This window comes from Condylura cristata, unplaced genomic scaffold, assembly GCF_000260355.1.
Source record: "Condylura cristata isolate star-nosed mole 26May11 unplaced genomic scaffold, ConCri1.0 scaffold00024, whole genome shotgun sequence".
Lineage (NCBI taxonomy): Eukaryota > Metazoa > Chordata > Mammalia > Eulipotyphla > Talpidae > Condylura > Condylura cristata.
The window spans coordinates 25922937-25946191 of record NW_004567125.1 but is presented as its reverse complement, the minus strand read 5'-3'; the positions used below and the strand labels follow the sequence as shown (position 1 = coordinate 25946191).

At 38.6% G+C, this 23255-nt stretch overlaps 3 protein-coding genes across 5 annotated transcripts in view; 2 read left to right on the top strand and 1 right to left on the bottom strand.

The window, feature by feature from the left end:
• RGL1 (ral guanine nucleotide dissociation stimulator-like 1) overlaps window positions 1–14057 on the bottom strand; it is a 255146-nt gene extending 241089 nt beyond the window's left edge. The window contains exon 1 of one of the 3 annotated variants that reach the window (XM_012729126.1): window positions 14039–14057. The gene's annotated coding sequence lies outside the window, so the exon portion shown is untranslated. Of the gene's footprint in view, window positions 1–13550; window positions 13878–14038 lie in introns of those variants that run through there. The other 2 variants (XM_004688562.2, XM_004688560.2) reach the window with 2 other exon arrangements.
• On the top strand, window positions 3089–4192 carry APOBEC4 (apolipoprotein B mRNA editing enzyme, catalytic polypeptide-like 4 (putative)). Its single transcript, XM_004688564.1, has one exon. The coding sequence runs from the start codon at window positions 3089–3091 to the stop codon at window positions 4190–4192; it is 1104 nt and encodes a 367-aa protein (XP_004688621.1).
• Window positions 14058–14186: 129 nt separating the features above from the next.
• Window positions 14187–22563, top strand: ARPC5 (actin related protein 2/3 complex, subunit 5, 16kDa). Its single transcript, XM_004688558.2, has 4 exons — window positions 14187–14521; window positions 16757–16829; window positions 19052–19228; window positions 21413–22563. The coding sequence occupies exons 1-4, from the start codon at window positions 14379–14381 to the stop codon at window positions 21473–21475; spliced, it is 456 nt and encodes a 151-aa protein (XP_004688615.1). The 5' UTR covers window positions 14187–14378; the 3' UTR covers window positions 21476–22563.
• The last annotated feature ends 692 nt before the right edge of the window (window positions 22564–23255 follow it).

Here is a 23255-nt window from a genome sequence, read left to right as displayed (position 1 = left end):
TTACCTGGATGTCAGATATCCCACCCAACAGCAGTCCACACCCAAGGCATAATATTCAAGAGTGTGAGACTTGGTTATGAGTTTTGATAAACACAGAGGCCCAGCCTGATGAGTAAAGTTGAAAGAGGAGATTCAGAGAGAAACCAGTGCCCACAGTCCAGTAGACTGGTGTCAAGTTCCGGGGTATCAGTTTATGGCCAAGGCCCCAGGACAAAAGTTCAGCTCCCCCAAGGACAAGATAAACAAGATTTAGGAAGGTTTGGGCAGAAAATCAATCAGACCAGGAAAATACAGCATTAAGGAAGGAACAGGCAAAGGTATATGTTAGAAGAAATGTGGAATTTTATGGACATGGGGTATCCAGAATTATGCAGAGATAGTTGTCACTCAGCTAATGGTGAAGTGAGTAGAGTCATATTTCTTCTACAGCTGGATGGAGAATCCTAAAATATTTTCTGCCCAGGGTAGGATTAGCAAAGTAACTCTGCCAGTTTCAGCTTGGAGATCAAACTGTATCAAAAACAGCAATGACTGAGGGAATCTGAGTTGAGAAAGACAGAAGTTGACCACAGAGTCCTTCTTTATGAGAAGCTGTAAGAAATACTTCAGAAATGATAAACTAGTGGGTTCTCCCTAGCGGTACAACAGGTTACAGCACAGCACTATGAAACTATCCGCAGCAACTGTAGCACAAGTTCGCTCCCCGGCCAGGGAGGTGACCTACATGGCACAGCAGACCTCTCCTGACCCACTGCTCCTTTCAGCAGTGTATTTCAATTGGCCTGTTGTGCTCCCCACTCTGTTTCTAGTTAATACTCTCACCCCCTGCACCTCTGGCTTGTACCCTAGTTTCTGCATGCATAAGTAAGTCTTTAAAGAAAAAAAAGAAATGATAAATTAGATCTTAAGACAGTGAAAGATGTTGTCATGGTAAGATTGTTGTTATGGTAAATTCATCTCCTAAAATTTTCTACTTTATCTGTTTTGCTACCTGGATAGAGAGCTAAATACAAATAAACCATACATACTAGAAGGAAACGGGGGAATCCTTAATCGCTTTTTGATGGGGAAGGCTTTTCTATACACAATAGCAAAAAATAAGACAAAAGGTAAAAATTAAGCTACATAAAATGCAATTTTTGGTGCATTTAAAAGTATCAGTACCATTAAAGACTTCTATAAATCAGATATAAGATTTGCAGCAAATATGACAGTTAATATTTTTGATAACTAAGAATTCCTGCAAATCAATAAGGAAAGCCTCAAACAAAAAATGGTACAAGATCAAATATATTTCACGGACAATAAATACTACAGACTAATAAACATGTGAAAAAGTGTGCACTCCCACTAGGAACTGAAAGATGCAAACTATAACAGCAAATATTGATGCTTGCTTCTCAAATTGGCAAATGAGAAGCAATTAAAGAAGCATTAAAGAAAAAAGGATAAAAGATATAAATGATTTATTTACAGAAATGTTCTTTAAAGTTATTAATATTACCAGCAAGAAACTGAATGCCTATAGGTAAGTAATAAAATGTTAGCTAACCAGGAATACTGTTTCACGGGAGAATTTTTTATAACATAGGGAAAATGCTCATGACAATGCTAAGTAAAAAAAGCAAAGTATAAAGCATGATTCTATTTTATGTCATGCATAAAACCTATACATGTATAGCAAAAAGACTGGAATGTAGGTAAACTATAAAAACTGGTTTGAGATTGTATTTTTGCCATTATGTGCTAGTATTTTAAAAAATACTATACAAGGCCTCCCTGGTGGCACAGGGGTTAAGTCTCAGCATTATGAAGCATCAGCAGACCTCTCCAGTCTTGCCTGCTGCTCCCCTCAGTCAATCCACCTCTTCTGCTCCCCACTCTCTCTCTGGTGAATTTTCTTACCCCATCCTGCCCCTTGGCCTACACCCAGTTCTTATATGCATAAATAAATAAATCTTCCCCAAAAATTATACAAGAAACATCTAATACTTGCATAATAAAAAGTTATTCTTTAATGATTTAAGAATTATATTATAATGCCATAGTTTGCTACAGAATAATGACAACTGAATGAATATTTTTTAAAGAAAAAATCATTTTTAGTGATTTCAACTTTGGGGGCCTAACTTCCCAGAGACTATTGATTTGAAATATCTTAAAGAACCACATTTTCCAGAGTAAAGTTTCAATAATGCTCTAATAAGCTGCACTCGTTGGAAAGAAAGCTCTCAAATTATCAATGCATTCATTCATTCATACCCAACCCAAAGGATATTCCAGTGGTGTATCAAGAAGTCTTTACCATGAAGCAAAATAAACTCCATGTTCCTATCCCCAAAGGAAAGCCACCTCCAACTCATTGCCAAAAATTTTTAAAATAGCTGATTTTAAATGCAGACATACTTCTGCATGATATGTTAGATTCTATCATCCCAAAGAAGAGACAAAGGAAGAACATTATGGGAAAAGTGCAAAAACCCTGCTTATTTCTTTGTATTTTCATAAACAAGGATCATCTGGTAACACTAGGATTTATGCTATTACTACCAGGAGCTTTCATTTATTGAGCCCTTAATATATGTCAGGAATATCATAAATCATTTCCTATTTATTCTATCATCCAAGTCTCAAAATAATATCATGCGGTAGGTGCTATTCTGATCCCCATTTGAGAGGCAAGGAAGCTGTGGCTTCCGGGTATTAAATAATTTGCCCAAGTCATTAAGTTGGCAAGAGACAGAGCTCAGAACTGAAATAAAGTAGTCTGTTTCTAAAAGTACACTGATAAAAGCCATTAGCTCTAATGCCTCGGAAGCCAGGAAACAGGTAACGATGTACAATCCCTTTTGCTTTTGTGTCCTCCCTATTTCCCAGGAATATTTACAAAGAAAGATGAATCCTAGGTTGTCTAATCTATGGCTATACCTAGCTTTCAGAATCAAAGGCACTACTTGTTACTGTGCTACCTCCTTTAAAGAAAACTATGGCTCAGTAAATTAATCCATTGCCTTTACTTTTTCCACACTGATTATATATGATTATTCTCCCTTGTTTAGGGTTCAAGCTAGAAGACAATAAACTAGCAATGGAGCCATTATTTGAGGAATATCTAGCAGATCGTGGAACCATAGTTAAACCTTACTACTGGCTAAGCTTCTCTCTGGATTGCTCCAACTGTCCTTACCATATTCGGACCGGAGAAGAAGCCAGAATTCCCTACACAGAATTTTATCATATTTTTGGATTTCCTTATGGGCCAGTGTATCCACAAACAAAACACTTCACATTTTATGAACTGAAAACTACTTCTGGAAGCCTGGTGCAAAAGGGCCATGCAAGCAGCTGCACTGGGAATGATACCCACCCAGAATCGATGCTGTTCGAGATGAGTGGGTATCTTACCTCCACCGTCCACAGCCTCAAGAGCATCAGCCACATCATTCTGTATTCTAACAACTCCCCTTGTAACGAAGCTAACCACTGCTGCATCAGCAAAATGTACAACTTCTTGAGGATGTACCCGGATGTCACTCTCAGCATTTACTTTTCTCAGCTCTATCATACTGACACTGAATTTCCTGCCTCCGCCTGGAACCGTGACGCTCTCCGGAGCTTGGCCAGTCTATGGCCACAGGTCACCTTGAGCCCAATAAGTGGTGGGATATGGCATTCTCTCCTCAACAACTTTGTAAGTGGGATCTCAGGATCAACTGCTTTTCAGCCCATTTTGACTGGGAGAGCACTGGCTGACAGGCACAATGCATATGAAATCAATGCCATAACAGGCGTGAAACCTTATTTCACTGATGTTCTTTCCCAGACACAAAATAAGCCAAATATAAAAGCTGACATAGCTTTAGAGGGCTACCCCATAAGCAATATCTTTCCTGGACAGTCATTGCAAGTGACAAGTGGACAATCACAACCCAAGGGGATGCCAGACCTCAGGGTTCCTGTTATCTTTGTGCTGGTGCCGTTCAGAGACCTACCACCAATTCATGTGGATCAAAACCCACATAAGCCCAGAAATATTGTAAGGCACTTAAATATGCCTCACTTATCCTTCCAGGAAACCAAGAATCTCGAAAGGCCTCGTGTTGGAAGGCAAATGGAGAGAGTAGAAATCGCAGAAGTGTTCGCAAGAAGCAGAGGTATAGATGAGAGAAAGAAGAAGAAAGGAAAAAAATAAAATCTACCTTCCTGCAATACGAGACCAAACAACTACCAAGCCCTTATTAACTGGCCAACAAAAATCTGAAAACTTTCTCTCTCAGGTCTACTCCATGGAGGAAAAAACTAAAGCAAATATTAGAGGTAAAACCTAAACTATTTACCATCTCAACTTGTATAAAGCTATGCTATTTTTAACATAATGTTTCTATAAGCATCTTTACTTCACTCCCTTATTTTTGGAGTGATATTATCAAAATGGAGTCATTAGTACTCAGTTAATATTTTGCTGTGAAAAAAAATCATTATTCCTGTCTACCCACATCATCATTCCACAGAAAATATCCATGGACTAAATAGCTTCCCAAATGGGTTTTGGTATAAAAACTTACTGTAAAATTGGAAAATTGCCTAAAGTTACTGACATTCTGTGCTGTTTGCAAAAGCAAACCAGTGATTTTCCATTTATTATTAATCTTGGACAGAAGATTTTAGAAAGCTCATTTTTTCTAAAGCAGTCAAAATAGTTTTTTGGAGGGAAAGCTCTTTTGCTAATTGATAGCTACAAAAACTGGTTTTTGAAACATCGCCACAGACTCAGTTTGATCTTTCCCAGCTCAGACCTCTTCTTCTAGACCAGAGGACAGAGACAAGGATGCTACATGAGATTTCCAGAAGGCTGCTTCCATCACATGCTACATCAAATCCAAGCTACTCTTACTGGCTTTCCTGGCTTCTTCTCTGGCTTCCATTTGCCTTGTCTCATCAGCAAGACTGTAAGTTCCTACAAGTCAAACATTGTCTCTCCCACTCCACTCGCCTCTGCCTTTGATTTTCTCATGGGATTTAATACAGTACCCCAACAGAATATAGGTACAGCTCAATAACCTCCCCAGTCACTACTCCACAATCAACCTTCTCCATTCCTGTCATGGGGCCTCAATCCTCCTGCCATGGGGCCTGTTTTTAGTTGTTAGCATCCACCCCCCTTTTTTCTGATATAGCTCCCCAATGCATTAATATGTTTGTTTTACTTCCTGTTTTTTTCTGACCCTCCCTTCTTTGCCAGGGCATATCTGTACCTTCTCTTAGAATCTTCAAAATACACTTCTAAGACTGCTCCCTGGCTCTTATCATGTACATTAAAGCATTTATGTTTAATTAATGTTTAATGCCTCACTTTCTTCTTGTAAACATGTACATATGCACACCATGAAAAATGTACATCGATCTATAACATGCTACTAAAGTTGTTGATATATGTTAACAGTAACACAGAGCATGTAAGACTCAAGGAGAACGAGAAGGAAGAGGAGATAGAGAAAGAGGAGAAGGAAGTGATAGAGGAGAAAATGTTTAGAGTAGAAATTTCTATTGCGATTAAATTCTTTTTTAATTAACAGAAATTTCTATTGTCAAGTTGAAATCCTTTTATATTATTAGAAGAAAGAATTTTATTGTGGACATATAGTGATTATTACTGAAACAATTAAAGTTTATTATTAGATCCTGAAATCATAAGTGTACAACGTAGGATGTAGAGTTATATTTGAAGAAAAAAAAAAAAAACACCAAACCCCAAAGACACATTCAGCATGTATGACAATTGTAAAAATAGGTCTAATTAGTTGTCATGAAATCTCTCTGAAGTGGCCAAAAAGACCATATCAATCAGGCCACAGAAGATCCAGTTTGAAACATATTCTGAAATCTACAATGAACTTATATTTTAAATATAAATCTGGTTATCAATGGTACATAACCAAGGAGAAAATGTTGCCAGAGCTAAAAAAAAAATAAAATAAAATAAAAATGCCTTTGGCAGTTTAGTTTGTATACCAATTAGGGAAGAGTAGGACCAGGAAGAATGTTACTGGCAGGTCATAAGACCAGACGGTTATAGCCAAACCTTATACAAGAAAACTAGTATGAAAACATAAAGATACATAGCCCCTTATAAGTAGTCTCTAGTTTCCCACCTGTAAAACAAGAGACATGATCGAGCTCATCATTTAGGCTTTCTTCAGCCCTCTGTCCTCCCTAAGATGGCATCTAGCAGAACAGTGAGTCCACAGGATAACTCTTACACAGCAGTAAACAACACTTGTTGCTCAGCAGACAATGGATTCTTGCTAGTGTCAGACAGGCCCACAGACTCAGCGAGAGAAGTTGAGATGTTTCCCCATTCCTCAGAAACTGGCAGTGGAGATATTGAACAATTATCACTGCTGCCACACATACATAAAACCCAAATAAGGAAACTAGAACCCAATGAATTTTAAAGCCTTAGTGGTGTAGTGATATAAAACAAGGGGGTATAACTAAGAACTGATGAAGGTAGAAGAAAGGAGGACTGTCTTTGTGACTCAACATTCAGGCTCAGTTACCTACTTCATACAGAGAAAATTGATTTATTAATCAGACACAGACCTGAGTTAAAACTCTCCAGATTAACATGTGAAAGAAGAAAACTAATGTACTGATTTCCAGTGAGACTTACAACTAACTAGATATTTAAGTCATTCAGCCCATATAACTTCTCCCTGTAGATAAATATGAGAAACCAAATTGTAATCAGAAAGTTGTTTTGTAGATTAGAAGAGTTCATTGTGTAACTCAAATGTTTTTTGCTATCAGATGCTGCTACTCAGCAGGGACAGACACCTGCCACTAGGAATGAACAGGTGGGATATGGACAAGACCACCTGTCCCCTGTGGGCTAAAACTCTAAGAGACAACCTCTACAGCCACCTTCTATCCTGACTAGTATATATTTTCTTTAAATGTTAATGTCTCATCAAGCTACAATCTAATCCTGCTGGGTTGGAAGCTAATTCTACCTTTTGACCTGCCATTACATATCTTTCATGGTCCATGGCACATGTAATCTGAAAGCTTAACTCACAGAACAGAATACTACTCATCTTATTTCCAAGGGTTTTTAAGGAAAGCCACATGATAGTCTATACTAATTTAAAATAATAATATTACTCCCTAACATTTAGTGAGAGCTTTATGTCAGACGCTTTTCTGATGTAGGCTCTACACTTTTCTAAATAATTCCATAATATTAAAACATTTATCCCCTCAATAATCCTCAGAGGTATATATCATTGTAATAACTGCTTTACAAATAAGGAAATTGTGGCACAGTAAGTTTAAATAGGTTTTTCAAGTAGTAAATGCTGAGCTGAAAACCAAACCTAGGAGGTCTAGGTCCAAAATCCATGTGTTTAAACACTGTGTTTAATACTTCCCAAAATAATAACAGTGTGAGCACACTACAATGCTCAGAAAAATCAATCACCATTTAGTATGTCTTGAGACTTCTCTGTAGTTCTGTTCATGGTACTTAACTTTATAATCAAAAATGGGTAAGATGGTAAATTTTGTTATATTTTGTTACCAAAGATGGTAAATTTTGTTATATTATTGTTTATCAGTAAGTAGAGTGACTAATTGATCCCTATTTACATCTCTATTTACCAAAAAAAAAAAAAAGAAGAAGAGAGAGTGACTTCGTGGTAGCCTAGAAATACCAGGCTCTATGTCTAGTCTTAAAATAGTGAGACAAGTTGGGGCAAGTTCACATGAATATCTGAAAAACAAATACCTTTTTAAAAAGTCACTATAATAAATATATTATTTACAGTTTATTTTGGATTTATTTATACCCTTCATACTAAATTACAGCCTTAATTTTAACACAAAGGTAACTATTATATTTGAAAATAATAAGAAAGAATTATTGGAAACAAAGTGATTATTAAAAGGACAAACTTGGGAATCTGGTCAGCCTAATTACCATGTTTGCTAACTGAATATTACTGAGTTATGTAAGCTCTCTGAGACTTAGTTTCCCCATCCATAAATGGGAACACTAATTAAAAGATCCTGAGGTCACTTTGAGTATTAAATAATGTAAGTAAAAATCTTATTATCAAATGTCTAACACACAATAAATGTCAAGTGGTTGCTATTATTAATAAAGTATTAAATGGGTAAGGCTAGACAGGAAGAAAAGATAAAAACTGTATCATCTTACAATAATCTTACAATACGAGTCTGAGATGACTATTTTCTATAAGACATTACTATATATTACTAGAATTTTTGACTATCAGGTTAGGGGAGAAAAAAGAAAAATGTTAATTTTATTACTTTGTTTAAATAATTTACAGCAGCAGTCAGTAAAGCAATATGCCCATGATTATGGGAAATAATTAAATAATTGTAAGAAAATATTGTGTGCAACTTCTTGCCAATAAATTGACAATCCAGAAGAAATGTGTGAGTTACTAGGGAAAAACTACTTCAAAAATTGACTTAAAAAAAGAAAGAAAAACAGTACATTAATAACCACACAAAATAGAGAAAGATGATCACAGATCTACCTCTAAAAACATGAGCAAGTCCAGATAATTTTGTAAGCATATTCTACAGCTTTCAAGGAAAAGCTAGCATGCTAATTTTATGTTATTTAAACTCTTGCAGAGGATGGGTGAGGAGAAACAGGTGGAGGTGTTCCCAATTCATCTACAGAGCTACATTAAGCCTAATATCAAAATAAGGCAAAAACAGCACAAAGAAATAAAAATATGGACCAGTCTTTGTTATACATATAGATTCTCAATTTATGCAAGCAAAATGTAAGTTAATCAAGGAAGCGATTAAAAGAGCAATTGAGTCAAATTTATTCCAGAAATGCAGGCATGATTCAGTGCAGAAAATACATAGAGTTCAGTACTTTTATAAATTAGAAGATCAAAAGTTATATGACTGGCCCTCCTTGGTGGCACAATGGGTTAAAGCACAGCACTGCGAAGCTATCTCCAGTCACTGCAGCACAAGTTTGGTTCCCCATCAGGGAGGTGACACAGTGGCACAGCAGACCCTTCCTGTCTTGCCTGCTGCTATCCTCAGCAGTGTATTTCAGTGGATCTGCCTGTTCTACTCCCCACTCTGTTTCTGGTGAATCCTCTTACCTCCACACCTCTGGCCTGTACCCCAGTCTTGTATGCATAAATAAATAAATCTTTTTTAAAAGTTGTATTATTTTTATCATTAATTCACAGAAAGACATGCGACAATTTTAGCAGTCATCCCTAAATAGCATAAAGCACTAGGAAATAAAAATTGGTGAAATACCAATGAAACTTTCATTAAAACAGAAACAAAGGGGCCCTCCCTGGTGGCGCAACAGATTAGGGCGCAGCACTGTAAACTAGCTGTAGCTGCTTCAGTGCCAGTTCGATCTCCAGACCCTGAGGTGAAACACATGGCGTGGCAGACCTCTCCTGACCCTCCCGCTGCTCCCCTCAGCAGTGTACCTTGTAAATCTGCCTGTTCTGCTCCCAACTCTGTTTCTGGTGAATCATCTCACAGTCCCTGCATCTCTGGCCTGTACCCCAGTTTTGTATGTATAAGTAAATAAATAAATTTTTAAAGATTTATATATTTATGCATACAGAACTGGGGTACAGGCCAGAAGCACAGGGGTGGTAAGAGGAGTCACCAGACAGAGTGGGGAGCAGAAGAGGCCAACTGATGAACTACACTGCTGAGGGGAGCAGGGGGTGGGTCAGGAGAGGTCTGCTGTGCCATGTGGATCACCTCCCAGGCAGAGTCTGAACTCGTGCTGAAGTGGCTTTAGCTTCTTAGTGCTGTCTTTAACTAGCTGCACCACCAGGGAGGGCCCCTAAATAAAATTTTTTTTAAAAAATAGAAACAAAGAGGAACTACTAACACCAAATTTTTTAACAATTTCTAGAGTCTAGCAAATGCAATAAGAAAAGAAAAAATAAAAGTGATATAAATATTGAAAAAGATGGAAAATATAGTTACCTATTCAAATATTATGATTGCATACTGTGACAAGAAGTATAACATTAAAACAACTGCTAGTAATAATTAGAGATTCCAGTAATGGGAAAGAATACAAGAAATAAATTTTAAAAACCATAGCTTCCCTATGTATATTAACATAAGCAGATTTTTAAAATTAAATAAAAAAGGAGTACCATTCACAAGGCTAATTCTTTCATTTAACCTTAAACTCTTTTGAGATAAGAGTACAGATTAACGGGCCCTCCCAGGTGATACAGTGGGTTAGACCACAGCACTGCTCAGTCAAGCCATGTCCACTTCAGTACCCAATTCCATCCCCACCCGGAGGTGATCCACATGGTACAGCAGACCTCTGCTGCTTCGACCACTGCTCCCCTCAGCAGTGTACTTTGTCAGTCTGCCTGTTCTGCTCCCTATTCTGTTTCCTATTCTGTTTCTGATAAATCCCCTTGCCGTTTCTGCACTTCTGGCCTGTACCCCATTTCTGTATGCATAAATAAATAAAATCTTTAAAAAAAAAAAGTACAGATTAAAAACCTATTAAAATCTTGTAAGTACATATATACATATATTTGTGTGTATGTGTGTGTATACTTAAATTATATATTAAGTAAGGTCCCGCTCTATAATAGTTCACCCTGTTTGCGCTACCTCACTACATAATCATAATGTTATATAAAACTAAAATTAATCACAATGAAAAACTTGAATTTTTGAAGGTTTGTTGCTTCAATACAAAACCAGTTGATCTGGATACTATATAGCAGTATTAAACCATAGAATAGTCTGTGGATAACAAGCTAAAATGTCTTTGTATAAAGTAACAGTTGCGTTGCTAGAGAACAGTTGTATTAAACCATCATTACCAGAACTGATATTTATTCATTTTCTATTTCTATGTTGACCATATCTCATTAATATGGATTTCACTTCCATTTTAAATAATAAAAACAACAGTGCCATGATGCAGGATTCAATGCCTTGGTTTGTTTTTTAAGAGTGACAAGTTTGGGGAAAAGAAGCTCTGTTGGTTGACTACTAGTTTTAAAGTATCTGAAAAGAAAGACCTATTATGGGAACTTTATCAAAAGCCTAGTTGAAAATACCCTTAATCTGCATCATCACAGAAAACAAGGACCTGCATATAGTCATGCAACATTAACCTTGAGAAAATTCAATTCAGTCTCACTTTAGTATTGCAACAAACCAGATTTGTACAGTAGAATATTTTAAAGCCTCATGGATCCTTTATTTCAGGGAAAAGAACCTATTTGGAATTTTTTTTTAAAATAACATTACATACAATGAGTTATGAGTTTCCATCATTAACATTAAAAATTTGGAATTTGCAAGTGAAATAATGTGTATTTTCTAATAGATTATTAAGTACAGGTTTCTACACACAGAGACGCAAACACACACACTATTTCCCTAAAGCTTTATAAAGATTTAACTATTTGTTAATGAAGTAGGAAGGTCATTTGTCCATTAAAAAACTCAGTTTCTAAATGTGACTTCAAAATCCTCAGATTATCAATTTATTGGCTAGAAATGTCCTGAGTACCTACTCTGTACTAAATACTAATTGCAATACAATTTTTTTAAATATCAGAAAAAGACATTTTTTACCTTATTCCAGCTCAAATGTAACATACTAATGAGGCTGAGTTAATTATATTTAACATCCAATATAGAGAGCAAAATTCTTAACAATTAAAACAATTATACCCTTAAAACAACTCAATCTTTTAAATTTCCCTCACTATTTCTTTAAGTTGACATCTACCCTAGTATTCTTTTCCAGTTGTAAAATAAATGAATGAGGAAAGTTCCTAAATAAGACCTAATACAAAAGAATAGTAAAGAGAAGGAATGTATTAGTTCTTGAATTCTTGTTTCCATTTGTTCTCAAAGTGCTCACAATGTTCAATTTTTCTCTTCAAAGAGAATCATGATTTGGAAGAACAAAAGCACAATCCTCTTTAACATCTAAAAAAAGTATGTTGTTTAGCTCTCACTAAAATTAGCCAAAGATTAGAAATAAAAGAAATATTAAAGCAAATCTTTATTCTAAGTTATATAATACATTCACCATGGTAACAATCTGATACTTTGGCATATGGCTTTTTAAATATTACCAACAGGTAAGTCTTCCTGAAAATTTCCTGTGCTGTCTTAAGACAGTCCATGAGTATTTGAGCATTGCTCGTAACTTGAATGTTAATTTAAAGAAATGCCAGTTTCATTCCCTAAATAATAAATCTTTTATAAGGGTGTTTTAAGTAGGAAAAAATAATTATTGCCTTTTCCTCCCTCCTCCCCCCCCCCAAGGAAGTATTCCTGCATTCTGCTCATAACTTGAGTGTTAACTAAAAAATATCAATTCTATCCCCTGACAACTCTTTTAGAAGGGTAATTTAGTTGGGAACAAATACTTACTGTCTTTTCCTCCCTAGGAAAAAAGATGCCTTCCTGTATTCCATCATCCCTGGGTGTCTCCCTTTATAGATATAAAAATATAGATACAGATATAGACATAGATATACTTAGACATATGTTGGATCTGATTTTGAGATCTCTCATTATTGATTCATTATTCTCAGTGTGACTCTTAAACTGTACCATCTTTCACATTTTATTCACTTATTAATAAAAATTGAATACTTGAATGCATTGAATACCTTCTACATGCTTAGCTTTATATCAGATGCAATACAAAAGAACTATAAGACAATCTCTGCCTTAGAGAGCCCTGTGCTCTTTCAGAGGCAAGATAAAAATACAACACAAGGAATGCATAAGACATAAGACTAAAAATCAATGGTATGGGTAACATGCAATTTACATTTATTTGTAATCTTAGAGCTTCAAGACACTTTCTTGTATTTTATCCTCAGAGTAATTTTGTCAAGTACACATTTAGCAATGAGGTACCTGAGATTCACAATTTGAAGTGGCATGCCTCAATCAAATAGAATATGAGTGAAAGGGTTCAACTCAAGCCAGGGTTTGCTCATTCGAAGGGCTCTTTTCAACACAGCACAGGAAACCAAGGATTGGGATACTCAACAGGCCAACAGCCAGCCTTCTGCTGGAGCTGGAATTAAACTAGATCTGATAGGATATCAGGAAAACAGAGCCATCTGACCACAGTGTCCAGTCAAACGTCTAAATTAATTTTATTCTGCAAATATTTGTACTTCAGTATAACACAAACTAAATACAACTGCCATTTCCTGAATGTTAGCGCCTTTACCTCCTCAATATGAGCTTTGCTTTCAGAAATGGCCTAGAGGGATCAGATAGTCTTAAAGTCTGGTTTCTACTAATCCTTGCACATTTTGCTTGCCCTGAGCACCAGCGAGCATAGCTCATCCCCATGCTGGTCTAGCCTTCTTGCTGCAAACAATCACTTATTTTAAGATGTCAATGAATGACCCTATCCTAAATTCCACAGGTTCACCCCAGTTTTGCCTCCTACTTCAATCCCTACCCAGACACCTCCCCCTCCCTCACAGTGGACGTGATACCTAGTTCAGGTTTTGCAGGTGCCGTTGCGATGCTGTCACACAGCACTGACAGGTAAGATTTGACCTTTAGACTCCGTCCTCGGGGACCTCCCGCTGGCCGCACAGCGCAGTTCCAATCTTGGGAAAGGGACTCCCGACTGGAGAATGCAGGCACCCGCAGCAGAGTCCGAAACGATGTCTCTGACAACTAGAACGCTGCTGGGCGCCGGGGCGTGCATCACTCCGCCTCACACTCCTGCCAACTGCAGGGGATTGGGTAGGGCAACCAGTCCATCCCGCCCCACAGATGAGCCCCAACCAGCCGGACCTTAACGCAGGACCCGGTTGGCAGGTTGTTGGCGGCGGCGGCAGCAAAAGGCAAACCACCCACTTCCAGTGCCCACCGCCGCCAACCTAAGACCCCCGGCTAGACTCGACCGCAAAGAAGCGTTTCTATGGAAACCCCCTAATGAACACGTGATTCCCTCAGGCACCCAATTGCCTCTTACCTCCGTCCGCGGCTCCGCACGCTCCCCTCTCTCCTGTCCCACCTCCTCCCGCCCCCGCCTCCTTCGCCCGGCTCCGCCCCTTTCCTGCAGAGAGTCTGCGCCTGCGCACTGCGTCCCTTGGTAAGGCGCGGGGGTGGCGTAGGAGGCTCGCGGAGCGCGCGAACTTGAGGAGGAAGGAATGCCTCCAGCGCGCAAGCGCAGAACCTCTCGCGTCGCGGCTGCCGGCAACGCCCAGCGCGGAAGAGGGAAGTGAGGGCTCCAGCCGCTAGGTCCTGCCGGGCTGGGCTACCTGAGAGACGCTGCATCGGAAGGAGGTCCTAGTTGTCCGCGCGGCTCCGGGATGTCCAAGAACACGGTGTCGTCGGCTCGGTTCCGGAAGGTGGACGTAGATGAGTATGACGAGAACAAGTTCGTCGATGAGGAAGACGGCGGCGACGGGCAGGCCGGGCCGGACGAGGGCGAGGTGGATTCCTGCTTGCGGCAATATCCTTGAGTTGGCACTCCCCCACCCCGCGGGGTCTCCTCCAGGACCCCGCGGCCGCCGGAGCGCGGGCCCTCCCGCGGGGCGGCGCCGCGCTGCCCGGGCCACCGTCGCCTCGGGAGCCCCCCACTCCGAGAGGGCGGGGGGCGTCCCCGTTTCTCTCGGAGTCGCCGGGAGCCCCCGCGTCCCGCCGCGGACTTTTGCCTCTCCCAGTCCCTCGGTGGCGCCTTCCGGCACCTGGCTTTGCGGCCGCGCCCTCGGCTTGGGGAGCGCGGGGCTGGGCAGTGGGAATAGGTGCTGGACAGCCGGGCGCGGAAGTTTTCACCCGGAGCGTTATTTACTGGGGTCGCGTCAGCTCCAGAAATTTCCGATTGAGAGGAGCTTGCGTCTTTTTCTAGTGATTTTGGTTTTTGTTGTTGTATTCTTTTTGGGCAATATTAGGCTAGTTATTCCTTCCCGGAAGAGATGGGCGATTGCAGGATTGAGGCCCACTGTCCTTTCAGCCAGTGGGCATTTAGAAAAAAAAAAAGAGGAAGGTATTTGGTGAAATATGGGTTGCAAGAGAATTTGTTAGCCCGGGGGTTAGGGAGTGAGTGTAAACAACCGATAAGCTTCTAAAAGGAAGCTTGGAACCTTTGGCTTTTAAGAAAAGGACAGACAGGCAATGCAAGTGGAGAATCCTTGGAAATGTTTATAATAAACCCGTGAACAAAAAGATGAGTCATTTGTACAAAACAGAATCATTTTTGGAATCTTGAAATCGTTTCCATTTTAGTTGAAATGTAGCTGTCAGTTCCTGGTTGGTGGTGTTTTTTTGCATGACTGAATATTCATGGCTGAGTGATTTATGTGCATTAGGTCCTTTATTGAAAAATGAATTTGTTGCAAACTATAGAGATTAACAATTACTGAATCACTCGTTTCGAATTATTCTTGGATTGCACATAAAACAGGAAGACTTTTGCAAATCTTTCCTTATTGTCCTGTTAAATTTTAGTGAGTTAGTGGTAGCCACTGTATCGGGTTTAAAAGAAACTAAAACACAACATCAAACATCCATGTACATTTGTTTCTTTGATTTCACAACTCTACGTTGTAATTTTGCATTATTTAAACACTTTGTTAGTGTTTGAGGTCTTAAAAAAACGAGCAGTTCTGCAAAAGGCATGCTTCTCTGGAAGTCCATCATGCCTTGAAAACAACAGCTTGCCAATCACAGGGTTCTTTGTATACCTTTTTCTCCAGACAATGAGAAGGTGAACATTATTCTATCTGAAGACATTTCCTTCTGCTATATTTATGTTTTGTGGATTAGCTTATTTAAGTAATGTGTAATGACTACCACCATACTGCTGTACCCTTTTAGTGGATTTGTTATTTGATCAATTCATTTTAAAATATAAAGATATTATCTATTCTTAAAGAAGAGACTAGCACTAGAGATGGAAGAACTGGTGAGAACTGTTGTTTTCCTTTTAGGGAAATGATTGTACATTCTAACAATCTGATTGGCCTCTGTCTCCTACTTGCTAACTTGCTGGTGCATTCAGAGAAACTAAATGTAATAGGCATGATCTAAGACAGTTTGAATAACTTATATGAAATTTGAGAGAAAACATTCAAAACTGAAAAATTAAGCTGGTTATTAAAAATTAAGAGGTTATTAAACTATTATCGTTTGTAATACCTCTTTTCACCAAAACTGAGAAATTGCTAATATATATTATTCAAATTGCTAATCTACCAACATTCCAGTTAATCTGGAACATAATTCTAGTAAAAGCGTGGTATTTATTTTTCCACTTAGAGTCACATATAAAAGACATTTTAGCTGATGTATAAACTTTTATTTTGGAGTTTGTTTTTTAATATTACTCTGGATAAAGTTTGTGTATTTGTCTTACTAGAAAATATAAGATTATCAAGGTGTTCATTGAAATAGTCTTTACTTTTTTAAGAAAATTGTAATGTTTGACTTACTAGAAAATGTAACATTATCAAGGTGTTCATTGAAATAGTCTTTGCTTTTTTAAGAAAATTGTAATGTTCTCTTTGATTATTTTAGCTTTGATTGACATCCTTAAAACCAGCAAAGTGTATTTTCCAATAATGAGCATATAGGGATAGTAGTTTTTATTTTTATCCTTAAAGTCAAGTCTTTAAGAACCGTTGATTCCTGGTTGTTATAGTGGTTTCCAGAGTCTGCCCTTTGCTGCTATTCCCTTAACCTCTCTCACAGGAAACATGACAGCAGCCCTACAGGCAGCTCTGAAAAACCCCCCTATCAACACCAAGAGTCAAGCAGTAAAGGTAAGTCACAAATAATGCAATGATCTCTCTTGATGTTTTAATATCATTACCAGAGTCCCCTCGCTTTTCATACAGTCAACAGTAATTTAACTTTGACATAGCAGAGCTTACAGTGTAGCTTGATCGGTAGAAATTTGAATATAAAAAAATAGCTCTCACATAAAGTTATGTACCACTACATATTAGACACTCTGTGTCAAATGATGGGCTATTTTATATGTGTTATCTATTGTCATATATTTGGATTATTAACCATTTTCTTTCCTGTTGTAAACAGTAGTGATATGAACATTTTTTTTTTTTTTTAAAGATTTATTTATTTGCATACAGAACTGGCGTACAGGCCAGAGGTGCAGGGGCGATGAGAGGTTTCACCAGAGACAGCGTGGGGAGCAGAACAGGCAGATCAAGGAAGTACACTGCTGAGGGGAGCAGTGGGCGGGTGTCAGGAAAGGTCTGCCACGCCATGTGGTCACCTCCTGGGCAGGCGGGAATCAAACTCATGGGAAAGTAGCTTTAGCTTCTCAGGGCTGTGCTTTAACCCGCTGCACCACCAGGGAGGGCCGATATGAACAATTTTTAGTAAATAAATATTTCCTTTGAATAGATACCTAGCAGTGAATCTCTGGAGTTTAAATTACATAATTTGTAGGCTTTTGGTACAGATGGTAGCCAACTTGCCCTCCAGAGATTTGTTTAACTAAGATTCCCTTCACTGATTCTTAAGGACCTATTTGCTTAAGTTATTTATTGTTAAGGAAGCCCAAAGTAGTGACCCTGCTATTGATAGCAAACCATACCTCTAAGGAACCCTTAATTGAATAGTATTGATATTCAATTGATTTCCTTAATTGAATAGTAATAAGTGAAATGTAGATAAACGCATAGTATTTATCAAGGCTCTGCTTTCTATAAGGGGAAAACTTCTTTGGCTTTTAAAAGTTATGAGGAATATCAAAATTTTGATTTTACAACCTGCTTTTTATATGGATGGTTTTTAATCACAGTTTGTAGGTGGGAGTTGATAGTTCTAAATATCAGGATGTTTTCTAAATTGGGAAATTGCACAGACTTTAAACTGAAGAGAACAATAGGTGGCAGAAACATTCTGTGAAATATTGACCAATAGGAATGCTAAAGGCAGCACTTTGTCTTCAGTAGGAAAAACAAGTTGTTCAAAGGGTAAATTTAGGCGTACCCTTTGCTTGGCTTAATGGATAAAATTACTTTTGTTGCAGCCTTTACCAAGGGAAATAAATGATTATAAATGAAGGTTACTGTATCTCATCTGTGGTCACTGACTATAAATATGATACTGAAAGTATCCTTAAAACTAAAAATTTTATTAATAACTTATTTCTGAAGGATGGCTTAAGGTAAAACTAAAATTCAATTTCCTTCCTGGGATTTCTTTTTCAGATCAAGAAGTAGATTTTGATTTAATGAACTGGTAAATGATCATATCTCTGTTAGCAAATTCTTCACCCCTACCATTATTAAATATGGCAGAATCTGTCCTTCTCTGCCCTCCTGCATTGCTCCATATTATCATCCTGGCCAAACCAGCATAGTAGTAATAAATAGTAGTAATTCACTGAGTGGTCTCCTCCTGCTCTGTCCATTACTTACCTACCCGTCAGCCCCCAGCTAATTCTCAACATAGCAGGCAAAGGCATTCCATTAATAGATAGATCATGAGACTGCTCTTCTGAAAACCTTCCAACATCTCATTTCTCTGAGTAAAAGATGGCCTCCCGGGCTCTGTTGTTGAGTTACTTCTCCAGCGTCCTCCTCTGCTGTGTTTCCTCCATTCTGACCCCACCACCTTGGGTCCATTTGCTATTCCTGTAACCCACACTAACAGCACTTGTACTTTTCTCTGAGCTACTTAACTCAGATATTCGCAAGGTTCCTTTTTCATGTTCTTACCTCCTTTTTTGTTTTTACAGATCATCATTTTCAATTTTCTTAAGTTTAGGTAATTTTCTTCTTAATTTTCTTACATTGTTGTTCATTTTTGTACAATATTTGATTTCTCCCCTCAGGTGTAGTCCCCCTAACTTTCCCACCACCACAGCACATGTGAATTATCACATAGTCCCTTGTGCTCTTCCCTCCATGTAACCTCTTTATTCAGTGTCACCTCAGTGTGACCTTTATAAAATTACTTAATCTTACATCCCCATCCAGGTCTAAATGTTCTGTTGTTTATTTACCCTCAGGATCGAGCGGGCAGCATTGTTTTGAAGGTCCTCATTTCCTTTAAAGCTAATGATATTGAAAAGGCAGTTCAATCCCTGGACAAGAGTGGAGTGGATCTCTTAATGAAGTATATTTATAAAGGCTTTGAGAGTCCCTCTGACAATAGCAGTGCTGTGTTACTACAGTGGCATGAAAAGGTAAGTTATGGATTATAAAGCTACATGACTGGTTCCTTTATAATAGGAACTGAAATAACTGTTTTGACTTCTTGCTTAAGTATGTTATTACAAAGACAGGACTGCAGGCCTCCCTGGTAGCATAGGGTTAAGTGTCACCTCTACAGCCTGAGTTCCATCTCAGAACAAGGAGCTGACTCACATGACACAGAAGACCTCTCCTATCTCACCTGTTGCTCGCTCCCCTTTGCAAGAGAGCCCATTCTGTTCCCCACTGTATCTCTGGTGACTCCTCTCAACTCCCTGCCACTGCACCTCTGGCCTACACCCCAGTTCTATGAAAAAAACTTTTAAAAGACCTAACATACAGATGCAGGGAAACCATACCTCCCAGTTTCCCTAAGACAGCCCTAGTGCATACCTGTTGTCCCAACATAATTATGAGTTAGTTTTCCTTTTACTCTACAGCCTGCCGATTTGGAGAATTAATTTTTATGGCCATCCTGTTCTTGGGACACTTATTTGCTAGGCACTGTACTATTAGTTTACGTTTCATTTAGTCCTCAGTACATCTTGATCACCTCAGTTTATACATGGACAACCAGCTTTCAAACCTAAGTAGCCTCAGGATTATAACAAACACTTCATAAGTATTTACTCAGTCCTCTTAGGAGGAAAGCTTACTATATTCCTCTGGTGTAAATGGGTAAATTGGGGCACATGTTAGGTGTTTGTTTCTTAACAGCATGGGTTTTTGCCATTCCCGTCTCCTAAATACTTCTCAGATGATCCTCATACTGTTCAAGTACAACTGTTCATAACATCTCACCCACTCTGTTGTTATAGCTTCCTAAATTGGTCTCCTGGTTACTGGTTTTTCCTCATTCAAAACCTTTTTCCATCCAATTGCCAGAATGTTCTCTCCAAAATCCAAGTCTTCCTGTCAGTCACCTGCAGAATGAAGTCCAAATTCCAAGCCCAGCAGTATCTTCCATTCGTCCTCTTTTGCTCTAGCACTGCCAACTTTTTCCTCTAAACTCCTCTACAAATTCATACCTCCATACCTTTGCTCACAATTTTCTCTACCTGAGGGCCTCTTCACCCTTTAGTATCAGCCTGTCACCTGTTTATCCATTTAATGTATCATTTTCTCCAGGAAGCTTTACCTGACCATTCCACATTCCCCTAAACGCTTAGGTTGAATATGTGCCCCTCTCCTCAGTGCTTTTTTTTTTTTTAAAGATTTATTTATTTATGCATATAGAACTGGGGTACAGGCCAGAGGTGAGGTGCAGGGACGGTGAGAGGATTCACCAGACACAGACCCGGGAACAGAACAGGCCAAGTGACCAAGTACACTGCTGAGGGGAGCAGCAGGCAGGTCAGGAGAGGTCTGCCACGCCATGTGGTCACCTCCGGGGCGGGGATCGAACTCATGCGGAAGTGGCTTTAGCTTCTCAGTGCTGTGCTTTAACCCACTATGCCACCGGGGAGGGCCCCTCTGCTTTTATAACACCAAAAGCATAGCTCTGTCATATCACATTATATTGAAATTACCTACTTACGTCTATCTCTTCCTGTTAAGCTGATAAATGCTGTAGTCACTCACTCTCCTATCCTCAGTTGTGAGCACAGAGTACCCCAGGACATGAAGTACTCGGTGTTTTTTGAACAAAATTAAACCAGCGCTTCAGATTCCTACACTTTAATCATGACTTCCAGTTTTTCAGTGTAGTCAAAGCTTCTAGATTCTTAGCCATTGAAGACTATATTCTTAGCTTTGGGAGAAGAAACTCTGAATAATCTAAATGGAATTTAGGATGGTTGATTCTAATTTCATTTTCTCCTGGCATGCTGAGAATGAGAGAAGCAGAATGAATGTTCTAAGTTAATATTTGAGCACCTGTTTTAGAGAACATTTTGCAGGAGATCTTTAAGAACATACTGTTACTAGAAAACAACACACTCACCAGAGTATGTTAAGGTTCCACCAGAATGTAGGTGCATGAGGGAAAGGATTCTAAAGGTTTGGTTTCTCACTATAATGCCAGTGCAAAGGCCATTTGCCTGGTCCATAAGAGGAGCTCAAAACTATTTGCAAAAAATAATCCAAAATCAACAGCTACACACTTTCTAAGAAAAATGTTTTAGTTGGTACAAGAACTGATTCTAATTGGCAACAATTACATTTTGTTTTCCTTTTAGGCACTTGCTGCAGGAGGAGTAGGGTCCATTGTTCGGGTTTTGACCGCAAGGAAAACTGTGTAATCCAGTCTAAAGCTGGTTATCTCTGTGGGTGTGGGAGTTGCTGGTACAAAGACCAAAACAACCAAATGCCACCACTGCCCTTTGGGTAGCATCTGTATGTCTCAGCTTTGCCTTCTTGTTTCTTCCTTTTTCCTATTTGTAAAGAAGAAAATGGCATAACGGTTTTGCTTTGATGAAAATTGGGATAATTTAGAGAAAATATTCCAACAGGGGTGTTTCATGTTCTCAAAAGTATTGCAATGATGTGTATATCAGTCTGTATGTAATATAATTTACATCAAATTTAATTGTGCAATTTTTTAACCGACCCCTGTGACTGGTGTCTTGGGGGATTAGGTTTGGTTTTTGTCGTAATTGTTTTTGTTTTGTTTTTCACTAATAGAAATTTGGTCAGAATTTTGAGACCAGTTTCCTAAGTCTTTGCTAGCCAGGAAATGATCTTGATAAAAAATCTGTTGGAGAGACTGGCAGCTATTTACATTGCAAAACTGGACCATACTTCCCATGTTTAGATGAAATGTGCTTCTGGAGCAGGTGATCCATGAGCACTTTGCCAGGTTCTGACTTGCTAGCCTCCCAATTATGTGAGTTTCAAATATGCTTCTTCCTCTCAGCATCCAATAATCATGACTTCTCAATTTCCTGTGGTCTCCCAGGTTCCAGAGCAATGTGTTTTGCTCTGCTTGATATATCTCTAAACTACCAGAGCCTGTTTGGCATAAATATAAAACTTACATTCCAATCACATGGGCCATTAAGGGGAACTGCTCCATATCAAGAAAGCACATGGAAATAGTGATAGAATTCAAACTCTGGGCAGCCTCTGAATGAAATGCTATTTTCTTTAGAAATATAGTGACTGCCTTAGATGTAATGAGTTATATTACTAGTATTTAATATGCCCTATCAAGGTCTTCAGTGTTCTTCGGGGTAATTGGGATCGCAAAAGATTCAGATCCAGATATACACATTCTGTATTTTAAAGCTCAGTGTTTTTTTAAAAAAAAGAAAATGCCAACAGCAAAAAGTGTTTACTTTGTAGGACAGACCATATCAGTTCTCAAAAATGACCGGTGCTTATAAAAAAATTATTACTCAGTAGTAGCTCCAAAACAAACCACCTGAATGAATATGACCCAGAAGGACATACCTGGGTTTAATACTAGATTGGACACCAGTTTCATAATCAATGTGAAAACGAGTGCAGAAATTCTGTAAACTGGCTGTTTTTGATACCTGCTTTTTGTTTTGTAAACATGATAAAGTTCAGAAATAAAACGTCAGTGTTGAATAATTTGTTTTGTCTTACTTTAACACTTAAGAATGTGTAGTTAAGTGAAAGGAAAGATTTCCTGTTTGATTTGCAGGTTCTTGTACTTTGACAAGAATTAATTGGGGTTAGAAGGTTTGCAAATGACTGTTCAAATATAAGGTAGTAAAGGAGAGGCTTGCTGGTGGTGTGGGAGTCTGCTGAAGCGTTCTTGTGGGTCTCTAGCGCCCGCTGAGGCGCTCTAGGCTCACTGCCCAGAGACCTAGACAGCAAAGTGCAGATCAGCCTAGTGGCTGCTGTCATCTCCCAGCTTCCAAACTATTTATATCTTTACATCTCACATCTGTTTCTTATCCTTCCCTCTCAGTTTTCCTGCAATAACTACAATTCTGCTTTCAAGCTCTGGAAACTTAGAGGCAATTCAGAGGACTCTGACTTAAAAGATGTAAAGCACTAGTAACTAAAGATAATTAAGTAGGTATAACCACTTACAACTTTAAAAGCCACTTA

What these genes read in the sequence shown, in the direction of transcription:
- APOBEC4 (XM_004688564.1), top strand. Translation starts at nt 3,089, where the DNA reads ATGGAGCCATTATTTGAGGAATATCTAGCAGATCGTGGAACCATAGTT.
- ARPC5 (XM_004688558.2), top strand. Translation starts at nt 14,379, where the DNA reads ATGTCCAAGAACACGGTGTCGTCGGCTCGGTTCCGGAAGGTGGACGTA. An exon ending in GTGGATTCCTGCTTGCGGCA is followed by an intron (nt 14,522 to 16,756) that starts ATATCCTTGAGT and finishes AACCTCTCTCAC; the next exon opens with AGGAAACATGACAGCAGCCC. An exon ending in CCAAGAGTCAAGCAGTAAAG is followed by an intron (nt 16,830 to 19,051) that starts GTAAGTCACAAA and finishes ATTTACCCTCAG; the next exon opens with GATCGAGCGGGCAGCATTGT.